The 19,744-nt window shown below is 41.3% G+C and overlaps 1 protein-coding gene across 2 annotated transcripts; it reads left to right on the forward strand.

Moving 5' to 3' along the window:
* Positions 1 to 788: 788 nt before the first annotated feature.
* Positions 789 to 17,281, forward strand: TRHR (thyrotropin releasing hormone receptor). 2 transcript variants are annotated; one of them, XM_026099713.2, is made up of 3 exons: positions 789 to 2,487; positions 15,905 to 16,291; positions 17,023 to 17,281. In XM_026099713.2, the coding sequence occupies exons 1-3, from the start codon at positions 1,693 to 1,695 to the stop codon at positions 17,029 to 17,031; spliced, it is 1,191 nt and encodes a 396-aa protein (XP_025955498.1). In that variant the 5' UTR covers positions 789 to 1,692; the 3' UTR covers positions 17,032 to 17,281. The 2 variants fall into 2 exon arrangements, with proteins under 2 accessions (XP_025955498.1, XP_025955497.1); XM_026099712.2 differs by lacking the exon at positions 17,023 to 17,281 and having other exon boundaries at positions 15,905 to 17,009.
* The last annotated feature ends 2,463 nt before the right edge of the window (positions 17,282 to 19,744 follow it).

Genomic DNA, 19,744 nt, shown 5'->3' on the forward strand with positions numbered 1-19,744 from the left:
TTGGAGTTAACAGATGAAAAGCTTAAGTACTAGCTTCTGGTCAAAAAGGAAGCACAAACTGGCAGAAAATGACTGGAAAACTTAACCAAATGGCTTCAAACCTCTGAAATGGCTCGAGTCTAATTTCTAACTCTAATTCAGTCGGTATTCCCTTTTTGTCGTCACCTTTAGTCTATTTAACATTCTAGTTTTACAAACATTACAACATGTGCCTGTCCTAATCCTTGTCTCTTAACACTAAAATCTGTTTGAAACCCAAGTTGCCTTTCCCCAGTCAGTTGTGCAACGTGCTATTTTTGGAATAACCCTTGCAATCCCGAGGAAACAGCAAAAACGATTACACAAAATGGAAAAGAGGGACTTTAAGACAGGTTTAATCTTCTGCCTTTTAATACAACCCTATAAGCAGAAACAATGAGTTGAAACACTGATGGGGGGCTGGCAAGGGCACTTCAACAGAGCACTGGAGCGTGTTTTCCTGCTGTTTCTTTCTGTGAGACATTAAGATTCACAGCAGGTTCAAAAGAAAGGCTCTGCGCACACTTCCAGGTGCTGTTTGGCTAGGAAATGTGTTAGCAGTTCTTGTGTAGCTACTGCACGTGTAGCTTTTTCATCAGCGCAACTGCAAGCAATTATTTCTACTGGTTATTTATTCTTCTGTGGCTTTACACAACCTGACTGAGCAAGGAGGAGTTTATTCAGCCGGAGGAGAGTTCTCGCTGAGAGAGCTGCAGTGGATTAGCAAACTCCGTGTGTGTGCGTAACTGATCTCATTTCTGTGCTCCGATAGTTTTGTTGTTGCTGTGTTATGATCCAGAAAAGAGCTGGAAGGGCTGAGGAGTGATGACAGCATTAGTAGCAGAGGAGTTGTAAAGTGAATTTTGTCTGTAAAGTAATGTGTAAACTAAAGTTTTCTGCTGATTTCAAGAGCTGTGGTGCTTTTCTTTCTGTAAGCTGTGAACGGGCACATCCAGCTCCCCACAGAGCCTGAGGCCAGTGTAAATTACCACCGCTTCCACAGGGACAGGGACACAGGGGAAATCGGAAGTTTAGAAATCCGTGTATTTTTGTTGCCAGTTGATCTCCCCTTTGTTTGTCAGCGTGGATGGAGATCGGTGTGCTCAGTAAGTGAGATGGCCATCTGAGAGCAGAGGGGGAGAGCAGCGTGAAGTGGAAAACCTGAGGGGCTTTGCGAAGCGCTCTCCTTTCACCTCCCCCGCTGTCTCCACCCTCGGCGCCTTGCGGCTCCTCCTGGAAAGCGGCGATGCTGAAGTCTGCCAGGACCGGAGCAGCACAGTCCCGTGCAGAGCTTGAGCCAGCTGGCGGTGCAGCAGGGGCTCTGCCTTCCCTCCCGCCTCCTCCTCCTCTGCAGAGGGGAAGCACCCATCGCCACATGCTGCGTTTTCATGAATGCCTCAAGCCAGCTGTGGAAAACCAGCTTTTTAACCTGTGCAAATGAAATGGAGTCTGAGGAGGATCTACCTGTCTGGTAACTGACGTTACAGAGACGGACAGTCCGGGTGCTGTAGGGTGAGTGGAAGACAAGGCGGCAATGGGACTGTGACTCTATGGCGAATGTGCCGCAGGGCTACGCGCCATCCACGCTCTGCTCCGCGCAGCGGTTTGCAGGGAGCCATGGGGAGCACGTGCTGAGACCGAGCGCCTGGCAGAAGCACCACCCGGCTGGTGAACATGGAGAATGGCACGGGGGACGAGCAAAACCAAACCGGACTGCTGGTAACGAGCCAAGAGATTGTCACAGCCGAATACCAAGTGGTTACCATTCTCCTGGTCCTTGTCATCTGTGGACTGGGCATCGTGGGCAACATCATGGTGGTTTTGGTGGTCCTCAGAACCAAACACATGCGAACTCCCACTAACTGCTATCTGGTGAGTTTGGCTGTGGCAGATCTCATGGTGCTGGTGGCTGCAGGACTGCCCAATATCACAGAAAGCCTGTATGGATCCTGGGTGTATGGCTATGTGGGATGTCTCTGTATTACTTATCTCCAGTACCTAGGGATCAATGCTTCTTCTTTTTCCATCACTGCCTTCACCATCGAGAGATACATAGCCATCTGTCACCCAATCAAAGCTCAATTCCTATGCACTTTTTCGAGAGCCAAAAAGATCATTATTTTTGTCTGGGCTTTCACCTCCATATACTGTATGCTCTGGTTTTTCCTGCTAGACCTCAATACAGTAGTCTACAAAGACACTACTGTTGTGTCCTGTGGCTACAAGGTGTCCAGGAGCTATTATTCTCCTATCTATATGATGGATTTCGGTATATTTTATGTTGTGCCAATGGTACTGGCAACTGTCCTCTATGGGCTGATTGCTAGAATACTGTTCCTGAACCCTATCCCTTCGGATCCGAAAGAAAACTCTAAGACGTGGAGGAATGACTTGGCTCCCCAAAACAAGGCTGTGAATTCCAAGATGACTAACAGAAGTTTCAATAGCACTATTGCTTCTAGAAGGCAGGTAGGCAACTGAATTTGAAATGGCTTTCTGAAACATAAAACCCGCTTGTTTTTGAGATCACTAGCTTAGACATTTGGAAAGGGGCAAAACATATTATCCCTTTTTATTATGCTGTCAAGCCAAAATAATATGATACATATACATATATATTTATGAATACTTTTTTTTCTTGTCTATACATTATTGCCTCCTGCTAGAACTGGGGCAGATGATATTTAATTTCCTATGTCAAAAAGCAATTAGGAAGTGTCCATAAGGAATGAAACACACGTTTGACTGTACTTTCCTCATATTACAGCCTGTCAGTAATGCTGTCAAATATACAAAGTGACTCTTGATTTAGTTTTGAGATCTGAGGAGAAGGAAATTGCCTGGGAGTTTAGCAGACTTGAGGTTTAACAGATTTTGAGTGCTAAGGCACTGTGTCACTGCATGAACAAAGTGAAGTTTTTACTTGCTATGAAACAGTGAAAAGTCTACTTAAGCAAGTCTGTATATAAAAATGCTCTATAAATGTTAAGCATCCTTGTTACTCTTTCTTTCAGGAAATATTTTTATGTATTGATGGCTCAAAACTGAGGCATAGATTTGACTGGCTTCTTTATATTTTTACTTATATGTGCTGCAATGTGTAATTCTATCACTAGAATACAGTTAATGGAGTAAATACTTTATAGCTATTCACAATAAAGCATACTACCTTGCACTCAGACAGCACGGAGCGGTTAGCACTGTTGGGTCCAGTCCTGGGAAATGCAGGGTGCATCATTCTGCCATCGCCCCTTGGGAAGAGGCTGGGGCTGTGTTGGTGTGAGTGTGGGGCCCCGCTGCTGCGCACCACGCCACGGGGCTGACACCCCCTCAGCTGCTGGGGTGACCAGCTTCGGAGGGCTGCCTTGGCACAAAGGATGCGTCAGGTGGCAACGCTGAGGGGCTCACCTCTTCGGATAAGCTGAGTGCAACCTGGGTGAGGGATTGAGCTTTATTATCTTATTTCTTTATGTAGATTGCTACCGTTTAATGAAAGGGACTTTTTCCCTTAGCATGAGCCATTGACCTCAAAAGTTGACTGACCTGCATGCTATAATACCAAACATTCAGAGCACTAGAGGTTTGTAGGTTTGCCTAGAAACCTACAAACTGAAACATCTGAGCTAGTTTTTATTTAATTATGTCTCCACTTATAGGTAAATATTTGGATTAGAAGTGCTTAATTTTTTTGTCTATTAATTAGTAGAAAAATAAAATAAACTACTTTTCAAGTTGTCATCATTACTTTAGTATACATGCTTAATTATATGTACTTAGTGCATTATATGTGCTCATTTGAAAAACAGAAAAATCTTTTAAGTATTTGAGCATTGCAGACAATAGATAGTATTCTATTATGAAAACCTAAGAGGATTATTATACGATGTCTTTTGTGTCTTATAAAGATAGCAAGATTTCTTCTAAAAGTGTAAGTAACTTCATGGATTAATGTAGCTTCATTATCAGTAAAGCTAGCACGTGCATATAATACAATGGAGGAAGCAAAGCAAGGATAGTGTGACATTATTAGTAATATTATTTATAAAATAGCAGCATTCAAAATATACCAAGTGGTGTAAAATGGGAAAACAAAGTCCATATTCAAAGAGTCTAGAGTCTCAACAGCCACGAAGACACGAATTTCCCACTGTTTTAGGAAAGACTTAATACAGGTATAACTGAGAGCATATTTTGGCCCCACAGTGAATTCTACTCTCATTTAAAGAGATATATATATATGTATGTATGTATATACACACATATATATGCCTTCTCAACATGGTGCTTTCACTAAAGTAACAATTGCATATGATTTCCAGCATGTGAGCTGCAGAAAAAGTGACAAAAAGTGTGGTCTATAGTTCCTACTTCTGTGGCAGTTCTCATTCTTATCCAAGAATGTTTCTACAAAATGAAATTATTGCATGCTCCATTGAGTTATTATGAGTTAATTATTATTATAATTGACTTATTATGAGCTCACATTTATACCAGAATAAAGCAGTAAGTTAGATAGGATTCCTGAATACTGATATGGGTTTAACCCAAGGTATTTCATAGCCATTTTTGACTGTGATTACTCCAGCATGGCAGAGCATGTGAATTGATTTACCCATGCAGTCTGACCTGGATTGCTTCACTAATCTGGATTTAGCTTGACCCAGACCGACAGATCATACCATTTCCTTTAATCACCTTGGGACTTCCCATTACCCTATCAACATTTTGAAAATCTCCCTTTGTTAAAACTGGTTAAAACTTGCTATTACCAGGATAAGATAGGGTTTTGTCCTCTAACTTATCATACAGTCACTGTGTTTTATTTCAGGAGCACTTTCTGAAGCTGTTTCTAACTCACAATAGAACTCATGACTCCTATTTTTTAGAAAGTTTTTACCATATATTATAATATTAGCATACAGTGTGTATTGTCAACTCTGTCTTTCTATGTCAGCTTCCAAGAATTGGGCTCAGACTTCTACGTATGGTCACTCACATGTTATAAGAATGCAATTTCAATTATTTTTTTGAAAAAATGGCAATACAGCACCTAGGTCCTTGGTATGAGGAGTAAGCCCAGAACTAGAAGTTGATTGACTGAAAAAGTGAAGACCAATCTGGAAAACATCTTGGATTCAATATCTCAAGCCTGACACCAATGGAGAGAGCAAGGCAAGGGAGCAGCAACCCTGACATGACATCTAGAATAGCTCTATGCTCAGGGAGGAAGCAAATACAGCGTAAAATAACCATTTCCCCACAGCTGTGGAAGGCAGCTGCTTGAACTGAGGCAAGGGAGGCATATGGCAGCTTGGCAGTGAGACAAAAAGGAGGGAGGGAGATCGCTGTTGCAGAAGCAGCATAGATGGACTAAGCTCACTTTCCTTAGAACAGGTATTTTCAGTCTCTGACAAACAGATTTAATGCCAGTTATAAAGGGGGGAGAAAAGAGGTTAAGGACTTTTGTTCTGTTTCCAGAAGAGAACAGTGATTTAGATTATTTTATGATTTAGAAGTGAGGCCTGAAATATTTTTTAGAGTAGTCAGTCAAGCCTAGTTTGACATATTTTTCCTGTGAGTGCTCTAGGGATGAGCACAGAATGAGATGATATTACATCACCAGTGAAGGATAATCAGTTATTCCAGGTAGAAAGTGGTCCTCTGCTTACTCATTCTATTCCCTGTCTTCATCCTCCCACCCACATGATTTAAAAGTCACTGAACTATGTTAGTTCAAGGAAATATTTATCTCACTCTAATGTCTGCAAAACTAACAGGAACAAAATCTATTTACTAAAGGAACAATAGCCCCATATCAACAAGTGCTGGTGGACAAGTACTGTTGGAAAAAGCCATCAAGCTGCTATTCAGGGTCCCCCAAAGCACTGCAAGACAAAACTGAACGGGGAAGATGCGCAAAAAAAGACATAAAAAGTTCAGCCCTTCCTTTAAAATCTCGAAGGAGAGGGAAAGTATCTCAATTTCCAATACATTTTTAGTTCACTAAATAGCATCTGTTTCTGCTGATTTTGGGCAGTTACTTAGATTACGAGTTATTTACATTGCAAGCAAGAGTTCTACTGAGAAATTAAGTACTGATACGTAACAATAGGATGTGTTAAACTCTATTCTTCATTTTGCTTGTGGAAAGCTAAAACAATCCCATGACCATGGATTATTTATTCTGTTTTACGGAACTATACTAAATAGAAGGGTCTGATAAATGTATTTTAAAATTTTTCAGAAAGAAAACTAGCACTATGTGGTAGTCAGGCAAGTTGCATCAGAGTCCATTTCCAGTTCACTTCATTTTCCATCGGGCTTATGTACCAGAAGGAACAGAAACCACTTCATTCCGTTTCTGAGATGCATTGGCACTGTCAGAAAAAAAATTAAACTGATCCACTTGTTATGAAAAGCAATAAGAGTCATTTATTTCCTTTTCAGGGCTTTTGATCAGCCACTAAAGTTAGCAGGTAAGACTTGATTGTCTCCTTAGTGAAGATCTCTGCCAGAAGAAGGTGCAATATTGATATGCTCCACCTTCTGAGAGGAATCAGCTTGTGCTCAAGGCTACATGGCATTGGGCTTCATTGCCGTGAGCCATAAACTAGTATTAAGCTTGTTTTAGGTACCAAAACATGCTGGTTAACTTTCAAGCATGTGCTTCATTTGTCTCTTGAAGAAAAACCTTAAAGAACACCTATTATGTCTGATGGCACTGGTGATGTCTGCATTGAATGGGGTTTCAGCCGTGCTTTGCAAAAGAAATAATCTTGCTAGACTGGACTTCATATATAATTGAACAATACTGTGGAAAGGCACTTGACTACCTGTAAGAGGTTTCAGTGATAAAGAAACAGTGACTTTATGGACTACAGTTTATGTAGTTTTCTGCAAGAGCAGATTAGGAGAAAAATAAAAGGGTCACTAAGAGAAAGGTGGGAGGTCGTTGACCACAGAGAAATTATAGAATATTTTTGCTAAGTTACATGCTTTGCACAATTTGAACCTGAGAAAACAGAATGAAATAGCCCTGGTGTACATATTTCCTTGTAATGAAGTTCAACTGCAGGGTGGGTGAGAAAGCAAAGTTTTCCAACACACAGCAGTCAAACCCAGTTCATAGTAGCTGAAACTTCAAAGCTTACCAGAGGAAAGATCAATAAGAGTAGAAGACAGTGTCTTGGCAAACATTATCTCTTAAGGACAGGCAGTTCAAAGACCCATTTACTTTATTCGGAGTGCAAGAAGGGACTTCAGTGCAAAATCTATATTCAGATTTGTTTCACTACTGTATGGTCATTTGTACAGATAATCACTACTCCCAAGGAAGTTAATTGAAATTGATTTCTTCTCACTTGCCATAAAACACAGACTATGAATCTGAGACAGTCCCATTAAACACATCTTTTGAAACTGCGAGGAAATCCAAGCCCTCCTGAAGCATTTAGGAAATTGCAATTGTTGCCATGAGACTAAGGTAACTGCTGCATATAGTAGCAACAAAGCTTGAAGGCAGATATTTTAAGACATTTTACAGCCAAGAGGAAGTATAACATCTCAATCCCTTCAATCAGTAAGAGATCAGCAACTGATTTCAACAAGGCCAATGTTTTAGTGGCACTCTTCCTTTAAGTAGGTGTCTAATGAGATGTCACAGCCTGTCAGTATAGACAAAACTGCTCAAGATTTCAGAGAAAAAAATGTGATTGAGATTTCAACATCACAACCAGCATAACACCAGAGTGAAGCTTTTCTCTCTTTGCTTCCTATTAGGACTGTATTTTATAATGGGGCTTCTACAAACATTTCGCTTGTCCTCTACGAAATCTCATTTCTTAAGAAGCAAAGAGATTGCAGATGTTATTGGTGTATTTTTCCATTTAAAAGGCTTTGAAATATAGTGAAGAGAGTATGGCACAAGGGTCAGTGGGAATTGCACAGCGGTGGAAGGCAAGACAGGAGCTGGTTTAAAAGAGACATCGGTTTTTACTTTGGAAACATTCACGATTACAAGAATGCTTTAGGAATAGCTACTACCCTCACTTCCCTGAAGAATCTTTTTCCCAAGTTTGAAGAAAACTGGCCTAGATACTTACGAGTAACAGTTTATAGTGATATGAATAGTCAACTTCTGTCCAGCATCTCTTTTTCAGTTACTTTGTCCCTCCTGAGCAATTGGAAAGGCAAAAAGTTTGCAAGAGTATTAAGGCAAGTATTAAGGCCTAGGCACCTGTGTATGGACATTGAGACAGGATACTGGGCCTGACCGACCTTTGATCTGATCTAGTATGGATGTTTGTATATTTTTATGGGTAACTATCGGCTGTTCCAATATTGGCTGTTCCACTGCTCCAAAGCCTGTCTTACAAACCAAGAAGGGTCTTCGTCTCAAATCCCTCAGGACTTTGGATCTGAAGAATCTGCCTCCAACACTTTGTTGTAATTTCAGTACTAGTTGAGCCAAACTAACAGCTTGCTGATGCCAAAAGGGAGAGATCTTGTTCCTTCTGCTTCCATCCCCATTCTTCCTTTCCCTCCTCCTGCTCCTCCCTTCTTGGCCATGAAAGTCTGTCCCCATTTTGTGCTGGCTTTGGAATGTGTCAGGTCTCAGCTCTCACTAACTCCATAGAAAACTTCCACTTTTTTTCTCCAAATAAGTTGCCTGCTGTTTCAGTGAATTAAATTGGCTCTGCACAGGGTTTGATGAATACTAAATCCAGAATAAAATGGAAAGGAAAATGGGTGTCTGGGAACAAAGGAGGCAGAGAAATGAAATTCTTACAGTGATGCTGAGCTGTTGGATTAGTTTAAGATGTAACATGCTATTTGATCCTTAGCCAGTAGCCTGGTACCTCAACAGAAGATATGCTAAGGTAAAGGCAAACCATTCAAAGCATTGCTAAGATATTTTGAAAGGAAAGCAAGCCACATGTCATCTTCTTACACCAGGATCAAATATTCTCAGCTGATCTAGTGCAAACACTTTCTCTATACAGGCAATTCTCCCTACGTTGTCTATATCTAAAAGTACTTTTCTCAGAGAGCATCCTTCCTCGAGCAGCTTTCAAGTGTTCATGACTCTTCTTTTTCATGAAGTCATCCAGATGTTACACAGATTCCTCCACTGCCCATTTCCCAGACTTTTATGTGTAATCTATAGACGTCTATACAAAGATCTTTATAGGTCTAGAAACAACTCTTTGATTCATCAGGGTAAAATACTCCCTGTTCCTGTCTTCTTAGTGGTTCAGGATATAATCCCCAGTCATTGACACCAGTTCTGCTACTATTAGATACTAAGGAGTATAAATTTAGTCCAGATAAGGCATGGACACAGCACTGCCTTTTGCTAAATTAGCCTGGGTGCATGTTACAGAGTCTGTCTTTTCATGCTGGCTTCATGACACCTGTGGAAGAGCAAGTGAAACTTGATCTGACATAACATTAAAGTGGCACAGACAGATGGTATCTGAGCTGGGATAAAACATTACACTACAAAATCAGCCCTTGAAAATGAATACCATTGACAAAACAATGAACGCATTTGAAGCGTGCGCACGTGGATCACGCTTCGAGACATGTGCTTGCAACATTTCTGACTCCATCGTAGGAATTGTGATGTGCAGTTTACTGTGCTGCTGCTGTGCTGCTGCTGCGCTATAACGCTGGAGTGTGCATTTCAGTGTGGCCTAGCTCCCTCAAACCTCTCTTCAAGCAATAACATAACCCAGCTCACCTGGTCACCTTTGGATACAGATTAAGTTCATGGTTAGATATGTCATACAGAAATCTTTACTCAGAAGGAAAGATGAGCAGGAATAAATTGATATATTCACTGATAGGCTAAAGACATTTGGCTTTTTAGTCTATTATGCAGCTGTTCTTCTGCCGCTTTAATTCACATTTTTCTGATTACCGTTGCAAATGCAGCTGCAATAGTTAGACCTCTTATTTTTCAGGCCTGCGAAAGATTGCTTTAACCTCGCAATTTCTGCCTTTGCAGCTCTAAAATGGCCTGTTATTGGTACTTGCAAACCATCCACACTCTTAAATCTTTCAGAAAACTCATTCATTGACTGTATCCTAATCAAAATGAGTAGCAATGGAGCAAACTCATTAACTGCAGTTATAGGCATTTATAGTGCATAAATAGTAATGTGTGTGAATAATTCAATCTGGAAAAAATACAAGTGTTTGTGCCTAGGCTTTGGCCAGATTGTCCATTACTGAAAATTGCAGAGAAACCAAATTCAATACAATCAGCTCATTGCCTCTTTCAAGCAGCAGTTCGTATTCAACTTATATTTATATTCACACACATATTACAGCTCCAACATTATGCATGCCTGAAACTCGAGCTAATAATTCCTTAGTTATTGTTCATAACCTTCCCCTTTGTAATCTTTGCATCAGCATGTACATTCATTCTACTTAACTCACTCCAAAGGCCAGGTGAAATAAATAGATCTTGGCATTGTATGAGCAGAGTATTTGCAGCAAACCCACGGGCTCCAAGCACCTCTCTCACGGCAAGTGTTCGAGAGAATGCTGGAGTCTGAATTGTGGAAATATATCAAAATATCGTCAAGAATGAAAGTTTCCTTGTAAATGCTGGGTGCACATTAGAGGAGGCAGACCAGCTACTGAGATTTATTTATACTTGCAAATACATTTAATGGTATAACACTGAATTAAGAACAAGTGTTGAAGAGCAGAAGACAAAAACCTCAAAGCTTCTTTCAATGCATTTGTTTGAAAACAGTCATATGTATGATAATAAATAAAATAAATCTCAGCATGTCTTTTTCTTTTGTTTTTCATGTATGGCACCACCACCACAATTCCACTTACTTGCAGTCTTTGCTTCCACAAATAAAAAATAAGGGTTCTTTTCTGAACTTTGAAAGATTTGTCTATTTGTTTTGTCATTTTATTATGGCTGTTATTTAGGACAATGGATTCAGAACAGATGTATACCTGTGATGTACAAGTTCAAGGTCAGTGCTGAAGTTATCCCTTTTTCTTACCTAAAATTCATAGACACCAACCATTTCAGGCAGTCTATTCTCATGTCTTTAATTAAAAAGACAAGAGGGAGAGAAAAGCTACATTTCATGAGTAGAAAAAGTATTTTTCAAAGAACATCAGAGCAGATTTCACAAGAAAACAAAAGTTCACTAGCAAGTAACACCAACCAACAAATCTAGATATGTTTCTTTACAGCACATACTACAAGGGAGAAAAACTATGTTTTTTTTTTTTTTCTTTTACTGTGGGTGTTTTATCTTTATTTTTCTAAAGGGGTTTTCTGTCTAGTAGCACAGGTACTAGGATCTCTCAGCATCTTGTAAATTTTTTTTTTTCCTCTGAAGACTTGAATTGTTTGTTTAGCTCAGAAAACAGAAATGAGAAAATGTCTTGAAGAGTGTGCCATTGCAGGAAGGAAGAAGAGGATGAAAGAGGATGAAAGAGAGAACTTATAACTTAAAGATAGAAAAAGGATTTGCCTTTCACAGAAGAAAAATTTTCTAAGAGTACTTATTCCATGAGCTAACTGGCTTGTGATGGAGGGTGGCTTATGTGAAACCTTCAATCCCATTGCTTGATTCCGTTCACAGAGCTGTTATATCAAAACCTTATGTGTGCATGTGTATGTTTGCGTGTGTGTGTGTGTATTTACTTAGTTGTCCTCATCATGCAATCTTCAAGGCTTCTTTTGAATTACAGAATCACAGATTGGCATGTACAATCTTTGTGCATTGCAGTGAACACCATGAAGCCCAAGAAAGGGCATTTAAAACACCAGAATGATTCTGTAGCAGAGTAAATTAGCAAGTATGACTATGACTTTTATCAACCAGTGTAATAAAGATTAATATTCAAAGGATAAGGAAGCAACTACCAAATTGTGAGTACTGTGGTAAAGAAGATCTCTTATAAAAGCACTTCTTTAGTATGACGAGGTCTTGAAGCAAGAAGAAAAAGAATATTTCAGAATTAAAATACTGGGAATCTAGTTAGTAAAAACATTCTCAGAACCCAAAGGATTGGACTTGAAGAGTGGTTACATGCAACATGTTCAAACTGAAGCATTTCAATATCATTCAGAGTACACTTGTAATTTGGACTGAAATAGATTTGCACAAAGCCTTTTAATCATGTTTTCAATTTCCTTAACTAAGAATAATTTGTACTCTGAGTATAGAATATGCAACGCACATCCACAAGAAAAGAGCAATCAGGGTATGCTTGCCATCACCTGAGTAACTAGTAAGCTCTCCAGACTGATGCAAAAGCCATTGCCTGTGCTTTCGGGGAGTTTGGCGTATGGCTAGAAAGAATAGGTAGCAGATGCCTCAAAAAATTTGTCCTCCCAGCACATCATTGACATAAAATAACTAGCTCCCTGCCCCAATATGTTTAGTTACTTTTAATATTAAGTGATTTGAGAATGAATATGGCAGTTTATTTAAGCACACTGGACCAAACTTTTCTCTTAGCTCTTTCTATGCAGCCCCGTCAATCCCAGTAAAGATTTTTGTTGTTGGTAAGAAAACAGCTTTTGCCTAAATCAGGTTTAGAAACTGTGTTCATCTTTAATAATAAATTCAGGGGGGAAAAAAAACCAACATAGCATGCCATGTTGCTGGCTGTGTGCAGATGCGGTGCAGTGAGCAAGGAGCTGCTGCTTTGCGGCTGAGTGAGACTGAGCTGGGTCCAAGTCAAGAACGACTATGACAACAGTGGGAAACTGCCACCACACCAATACATTCAAGCATTCAGAAATACCAGCTTTGGTATTTCTTTGGCAGTCTCATCATTGGCTTCCGCTGACACTGTCTGAACCACCAAAAGGAGGCACCAAGAAGGTGCCCTCCACAGCCACATACTCTTGCCTCTTCTCTTTCATTGACTTTAGACTCTGTGACAGGCTACGAGTAGATATGAGTTGATCATTCCCCTGAAAACTGAAAACTAGCTCTACAAAATATTGATTAGTTTTCAGTTGGACCAGCAGGCTGATCTGATCTGCACCGTTATCACTGGGGCCAGTGTATGGAGGGAGGTGGGAATACACCACCAGAGGTGAGAATGGGGTTGCTTCTTTCAGCTGCAGGCATAGGCTTCAGTTTAAGTCAAGTCTATGAAATCACAGGGTCTGCATGAGAGCTGCAGACAAGATAATGTCTTATCTGGCATAAAGCTTGATACATTTTTGAAGACATTCAGATTTGCAGACTGAATTGATCTCACATCAGTGCATTTTGTGATATGGCCATAGTATTTTTTATATGGTACAAAGAGCCATTTCTAACATATCATCAAATCACAGCCTGAGGAAGGGGAACAAGGCAACAGCACAAATAATCTCACCGTATTAAACAGAAGGAAAATGCGTATCAAGCCACAAGTATATACAAGTTCTGTTAATCATTTGTGTACTACTTACATTGGTTTTGAGGCATATAGGACCCAGTTACTTGAAAGGTAACAGCTTTTTTTTTCATTGCTGTACCATATTAATTATGTGACTTAATATTTAATGAGTGAATCTCATTTCTCTCCGCTTCCTGACAATCAGTATAATCAATTTACTTCAGGTACAGCATGGGATTCGCACTTAGAGCTGCATCATTGTAACCTGCTCTTGGAGCAATTGTTCTTTAAAGACATTTTCAGGACATATTTAAATTGTCAGTGATCGACAGGTATGATAGCAAAGTCACCTGCTCAGCTTCTGGCAGTAAAGCACTTGGATTCCTGTGTAGACTGTTACCCTTTCTTTCTTTGAATGCTTGAGGTGATGCAACAAATCTGTTAGCTGGACTGAGTCCTGCTGTTAGTCCAAGCTCTTTGAAGAGTCATAAATACTTTCTTCCATTAAATGTGCATTATTTCCCATGGCAAATGATTGTTCCCAATTAGACAGATTTTCCCTGTTTCTAGAAGCACAGTGGAACCTTGATTCCAGCCAGACCTGGAGGGAGGAGAGAAAGCAAATGAAGAGCCCTGAGCCTTTGTCAGCCAGAAATGGTCAGCACTGCTGAGCTGCAGCTCAGCACTGAATTGTGTCGCTCTTTGCACCCATGTCCCCAGGACTGCTCCTTTTAGAAGTTCCTGGGATATAAGGAAAATTTATCCTTTTAACTAGCTGATGCATTCACATTCACATTGTGCTCCCTTATTAAGAAGGTTTAGGAGCAGTAAATAGGAAAATCAGTCTGAAAGTCATAGGGAGGTACATATACTAAATCTAGACTATTTACAAGAGAACTCTTCTCACATTTTTTCCCCCTAATTTTTAATTATTTGTATTCACTTCATTTCAGCTATCTCAGGCATCCCAAAGGTTCTTTCTTTTTTTCTTTTTCTCAAAGCAAATTTACACAACAGATGAAAGTTCTTATAATAATAAAGTTTTACGGACAATCTCTCATCTTTCTGGCTCTGTAGGCTATAACTGACATCTCAGAGTAAACATCAAACAATGAAGATCTAATTAAATGCTGAGGATTTTAGGATTAGAAATAAATCTAAGTGAAGTTTTTTGCATTAACTTTGGCTTTTGGAAAGCCTTTTAGTGTAGGTACTAAAAGAGTTTTAGGGTAGGTGTTAAAGCAGATAATCTAAATAGGCTTTGGGTTCAATTACAGTGCAGGCTGTATTCGTCAAAAAGGGGAAATCTAATGTCATTGGAAGAAAAATGCTGTCCTTTTTTGTGCTTGAATCAACACCTCTTTCCAGATAAAGCAGTTGCAAATTCTCAGCTCTGCAATAATTAGTTTACTGGGAGGAGTGGCTGATACCCCAGAAGGCTGTACTATTGTTCAGAAGAACCTTGACAGGCTGGAGAGATGGGCAGAGAGGAACCTCATGAAGTTCAGCAAAGGGAAGTGCAAAGTCCTTCATCTAGGGAGGAATAACCCCATGCACCAGTACAGGCTGGGGGCTGACCTGCTGGAGAGCAGCTTTGCAGAGAAGGACCTGGGGGGGCCAGTGTACAAAAAGTAGACCACGAGCCAGCAATCTGGCCTTGCGGCAAAGACGTCAACAGCATCCTGGGCTGCACTGAGGAGAGTGTTGTCAGCAAGTCGAGGAAAGTGACCCTTCCCCTCTACTCAGCATTGGTGGGTCACATCTGGAGTGCTGTGTCCAGTGCTGGGCTCCCCAGTACAAGAGAGACATGGACATATTGCAGTGAGTCCAGCAAAGGGCCACATCTCTCATAGGAGGAGATGCTGAGAGAGCTGGGGCTGTTCAGCCTGGAGAAGAGAATACCCAGGGGGTCTTAGCAACGTGGATAAATACTTGATGGGAGGGTGTAAAGAAGACAGAGCCAGACTCTTCTCAGTGGTGCCCAGTGACAGGACAAGAGGCAATAGGCACAAATTGAAATACAAGTAATTCCATTTAAACATAAGAAAAAACTATTTTATTTGGAGGGTGGCCAAACATTGGAACAGGTTTCCCAGAGAGGTTGTGCAGTCTCCATCCTTGGAAGTACTCAAAATGCAACTAAACATGATCCTGGGCAACCTGCTGTAGGTGACCATGCTTTGAGCAGGGGGTTTGGATCAGACGATCTCCAGGGATGACTTCCAACCCCAGCTCTTCTGTGATTCTCTGATTCTGTGGCTGTCATCTGTAAAGAATCATTTAACAAAAGTTAGGACGAATTTGGAGCCAGGGGTGTTTGTTCTTCTTACTATAGAAAACCTTTCTGAATAAATCATTGATCAGAAATTCACAAAAGTGATAAGTCTGTCAGTAGTTTACCTTTACACTAAAGGTGGCACAAAATAAAGCTGTTGCTTGTAAGCATGTATATTCCTGCCCAGCTTTGAGTACTACCTTTCTGTCTATCTTTTTGTTCCCCCAGGTTACCAAGATGTTGGCTGTGGTGGTAATCCTATTTGCATTTCTGTGGATGCCCTACCGAACACTTGTTGTTGTAAATTCCTTTCTCTCCAGTCCCTTCCAAGAAAATTGGTTCCTGTTATTTTGTAGAATCTGTATTTATTTAAATAGTGCCATCAATCCTGTAATTTACAATCTCATGTCCCAGAAATTCAGAGCAGCCTTCAGAAAACTCTGCAACTGCCAGCAGAAACGGGACAAGAAACCTGCCAGTTACAGCGTGGCCCTAAATTACAATGTCATCAAAGAGTCTGATCGCTTCAGCACTGAACTAGAGGATATTACTGTCACCAATACCTATCTGTCCTCTGCAAAAATGTCCCTCAGTGATACATGTTTGTCCTCTGAGGTAACAATTTACACATTTTAATATTTGGTGTGTATTTCTCAAGATCCAGGGCATGTTCATTTGCTCCCGGTTGTTCACGCTTCCAGCTGCGGCAGCACGGTGAATGACTGGGGAAGGCTAGCGGTGCCTGTGGATGCACCGCCAAATGGGGCAAGGTCACTGCTCTGTGCAGAGGGAGAATTACCCCACCACAGAAAGTGATGCTCTCAAAGTGTCTTGCGCTGGGCAGGATATGACCTGCAGGAGCTGGGATATGGGGAAAGCTGAGGAGAAAGACCTGGGTTAAGCCTTATTCCCTGAAGAGCAATGGTGGGGCACCTGTGCTTGGTGCTCAGACACTGTGCTTCACTGGGAGCTCGGTGACTCCTCCTGGGCCTGTTCTCACTGTCTGCAGGAAGGAAATGGGCCATTTTCTTGAGTGTCACCCCAGCACCCCCCTGACTCCTACTCAGCATTCACTAGCCTGGTGCCACCAAGCAGATGGCACCAACGGAAGGTACCAAGCTCCCACACACCATCCCTGCTTCAGACCCATTCCTGTTCTGCAGGGATTGTGCCAGTGTGTAGCCCATCTCTCTAGCCCACCTCTCTTCTAGATAATGATGCATGTCACTGTTTTCATGCTGCTTTTTATGCAGTGCTACTTAAATACTGTTCATAAGCCTGTACACCTTAGATCTTACAGTATGGATGATGCACAGAGAGACTTACATTTTTCTTTCCTTTTGCAGGTGATATGAGAATGAAGGAAGATGTTTCTTTCTCAGTGTGCTTCTTCTCTCCTAATTTTCAGGCCTGAGGCCCACATTGTTCTGCAAGCATGCAGTCATGTAAATCTGTTGGATGCTCTGTTCCCACAAACCTGTGTGAAATGCAAACGCTCTGCTGCTCATCACATTGCAGGAGTTACCACATGTCTCTACATACCTGTCTGCTTCTCACACTTGGGGAGTGAAAAGACTATACTACTGAGTCTGACTGAATGAAGCACTTAAGCACACACCTAACTTTAAGCAGGGGGGCCCAGAGCAGCCAGCACTGCTGCTTATTGCAGCAATTAGCTGTCGTTCACTCCCTGCTCCCACAGCCGTGCAAATCTAATTGTAGGCATCATAACGCTCTTCAATAAGCAGATATCAGATGGTAAAGAGCATGAAATCTTTTTTTTTCTTTCTTCTTTTTTTTTTTTTTTTTTTTTTTTTACCTTTAACAGCATGAGATAGGAAGTCTGTGTCATCAGTTCACAGCGGGGAATAAACAAATTAAAAAATCACTAGGAAGCTTTCAAAAATTTATTTTTTTTAGCAAGCTAGTTTATAGATGTGCTACTTGAAATATAAGTCTTCTCTAATACTGAATCCTTTCTGAACTTCACATAATAGTGTATTGTGTTGGAACCGACTTTTATACTTTGCTAGTGAATTTTACTGTGGTTCAATAGCAATTGTCTTTCAGGCTGCTGCAAGGGGATTATAGCTTCAATATAGATGGTGTCTAGGGAAAAAGAGGAAAATTCAGTGTAAAATGTCAATGTTTCTTCATTTTCTTCTCAAAGGGTATCCATTAGAATACTCCAGGGTATAAAAAGCATTTTTAAGTCAGTCAGTTGTATATTTGTCTGGAAAGAAACAAAATACCGAGAAAGCATTACTTTCCTTTCTTAATTTTCCAAATTTTGTAATTGCAATGTTTCATTTACATGACCACCTTTAGCACTGTTTTTGATAATCTGGAGCCAGAGACAACAAATTATTTAAATGATCCATATCCTATAGCCCTCAGATTTAAATTTCTCTGTGAACCCATGTCTGCTGCATCTGAACCCCCGTACTCCACATTCACTGGATGGCAAAGAGGAATGGAAAAATCTGACTCCTGTTGAACCTGTAACCTTGCTTCTGTTTTAGCCTTGTAGTGCTCCCCAGGTACTTTGCAGCTTGGCCAGGTGATTAACAAGGCACGGAAGAGATCAACGGCAGCAGGAGGTTTTTAACCAGCAGTGTAGAAATGACAGACTTGTTCCAGAAAGCCCTTTTCGTCATCCCTCTCTTTACATTTTTGCATTGAAGAATATCCTGAGAACCACAGGGGCTGCCAGAGCATTAGCTAGAGCAGACCTGGATGTGCTGCACTGGGAGCCGGTCCCACGCTGGCTGTATTGCAGTTTTTTTCCTAAATCCTCTGCCTCAGAGGCAGTTCCCTGTTTGCAGGGTGGGCTGAGGCTTGGCAGCTCCGACCTGGACCCTGCAGGGCAGTAGACACATGCAATGAGCTGCTTCTACACAGCTGCCCCATCGCTGTCGCACCTGAACACCCACACAGCTGGCAGATGGCAGTCAGGAGCCTCCGCTGCTCTGAAAAGAGCAAGGAAAAAATAAGGGGCAGAGCAAGTCGCGCAGCAGCCACGCGGCAGGCTGAGGCGCAGTGGTCAGAAGAGGCGAAGAGCAGTGTTATTTGGGAGGGAGTACTTAGCAATCAGGTCTCAGAAATGTAAAAATAGTCATGACATATGCTTTGAACAAACCTTTTCGCCTGCCAGGCTTAATGTGAAATTTCAGCTCTGTGGCATTTTATTGCTCACACTTGCCTAAAACTATCCTACCACAGTATCCTATCAGGATATCACAAGGAGATGTCAAAGGGATGAACAGTAACCTGAATAAATTTTACTCCAAAACAACTGTCAGAGTAAAACGGAATCACCTGGGAAATCTTACATAGGCACTTGTATTTTTGTAGCTGAGAGGCACATTCAATTTGCAAGCAAATTCCTACGTCTGACTAAATAAAGCCTTAGTGTGCAGTAAGAGCAAAACCGCTCACCCCGGCTGCGGCTGCTGAGCGGGGCCGTTCCCGCGCGCCCCAGTTCGGCGAGACGGCGAGCAAGGGCAGCCTCGCTCTTGGGCAGGAGCGTGGATAAAACAAGGGAAAACCAGGAGCGCAAGAGACAAGCTGTGGAATTAGTTGCATCAGAAATTCACTTTCAATCAGAAACCTCTGACAGGCTTCCAGCTAGCAATGAGCTGAACCCATGGAGCGGTGAACCCGGCAGGGAGGCAGCCCAAAGGAGGACTGGAGGGGTGTAAAGACAAGCAGGAATCCTTTCACTCTCCCTGATTGCTGTTGCTTCATTGCTATTTTGTCACTGAAATGCCTGGTAAAATGCTAATCATCCGGGTTTCTCATCTGGGACCAGACTGCTGGCGTCATCTCTGTGCTAGGAGATAGAGCAGGGATGGGGGCAGAGTGCAAGCAAAGCTGTGCCTTGAATTATTTTTGATGTTTTATGCGAAAGAGGAGAAATGATGATCTTCTGTCTACTTAGATAAGATTTTATTTCCCTCTTAGTAATATATACACTTCAAATGCTGTTAACGGTTAGACATATACCAAGTTCTTTCAGATCCCAGACTGTCTAAAGAGGTCCCAGAACTAGGTCCTTTTCATACTTTA

The sequence above is a fragment of the Dromaius novaehollandiae genome, chromosome 2 (assembly GCF_036370855.1).
Source record: "Dromaius novaehollandiae isolate bDroNov1 chromosome 2, bDroNov1.hap1, whole genome shotgun sequence".
Taxonomy (NCBI): domain Eukaryota; kingdom Metazoa; phylum Chordata; class Aves; order Casuariiformes; family Dromaiidae; genus Dromaius; species Dromaius novaehollandiae.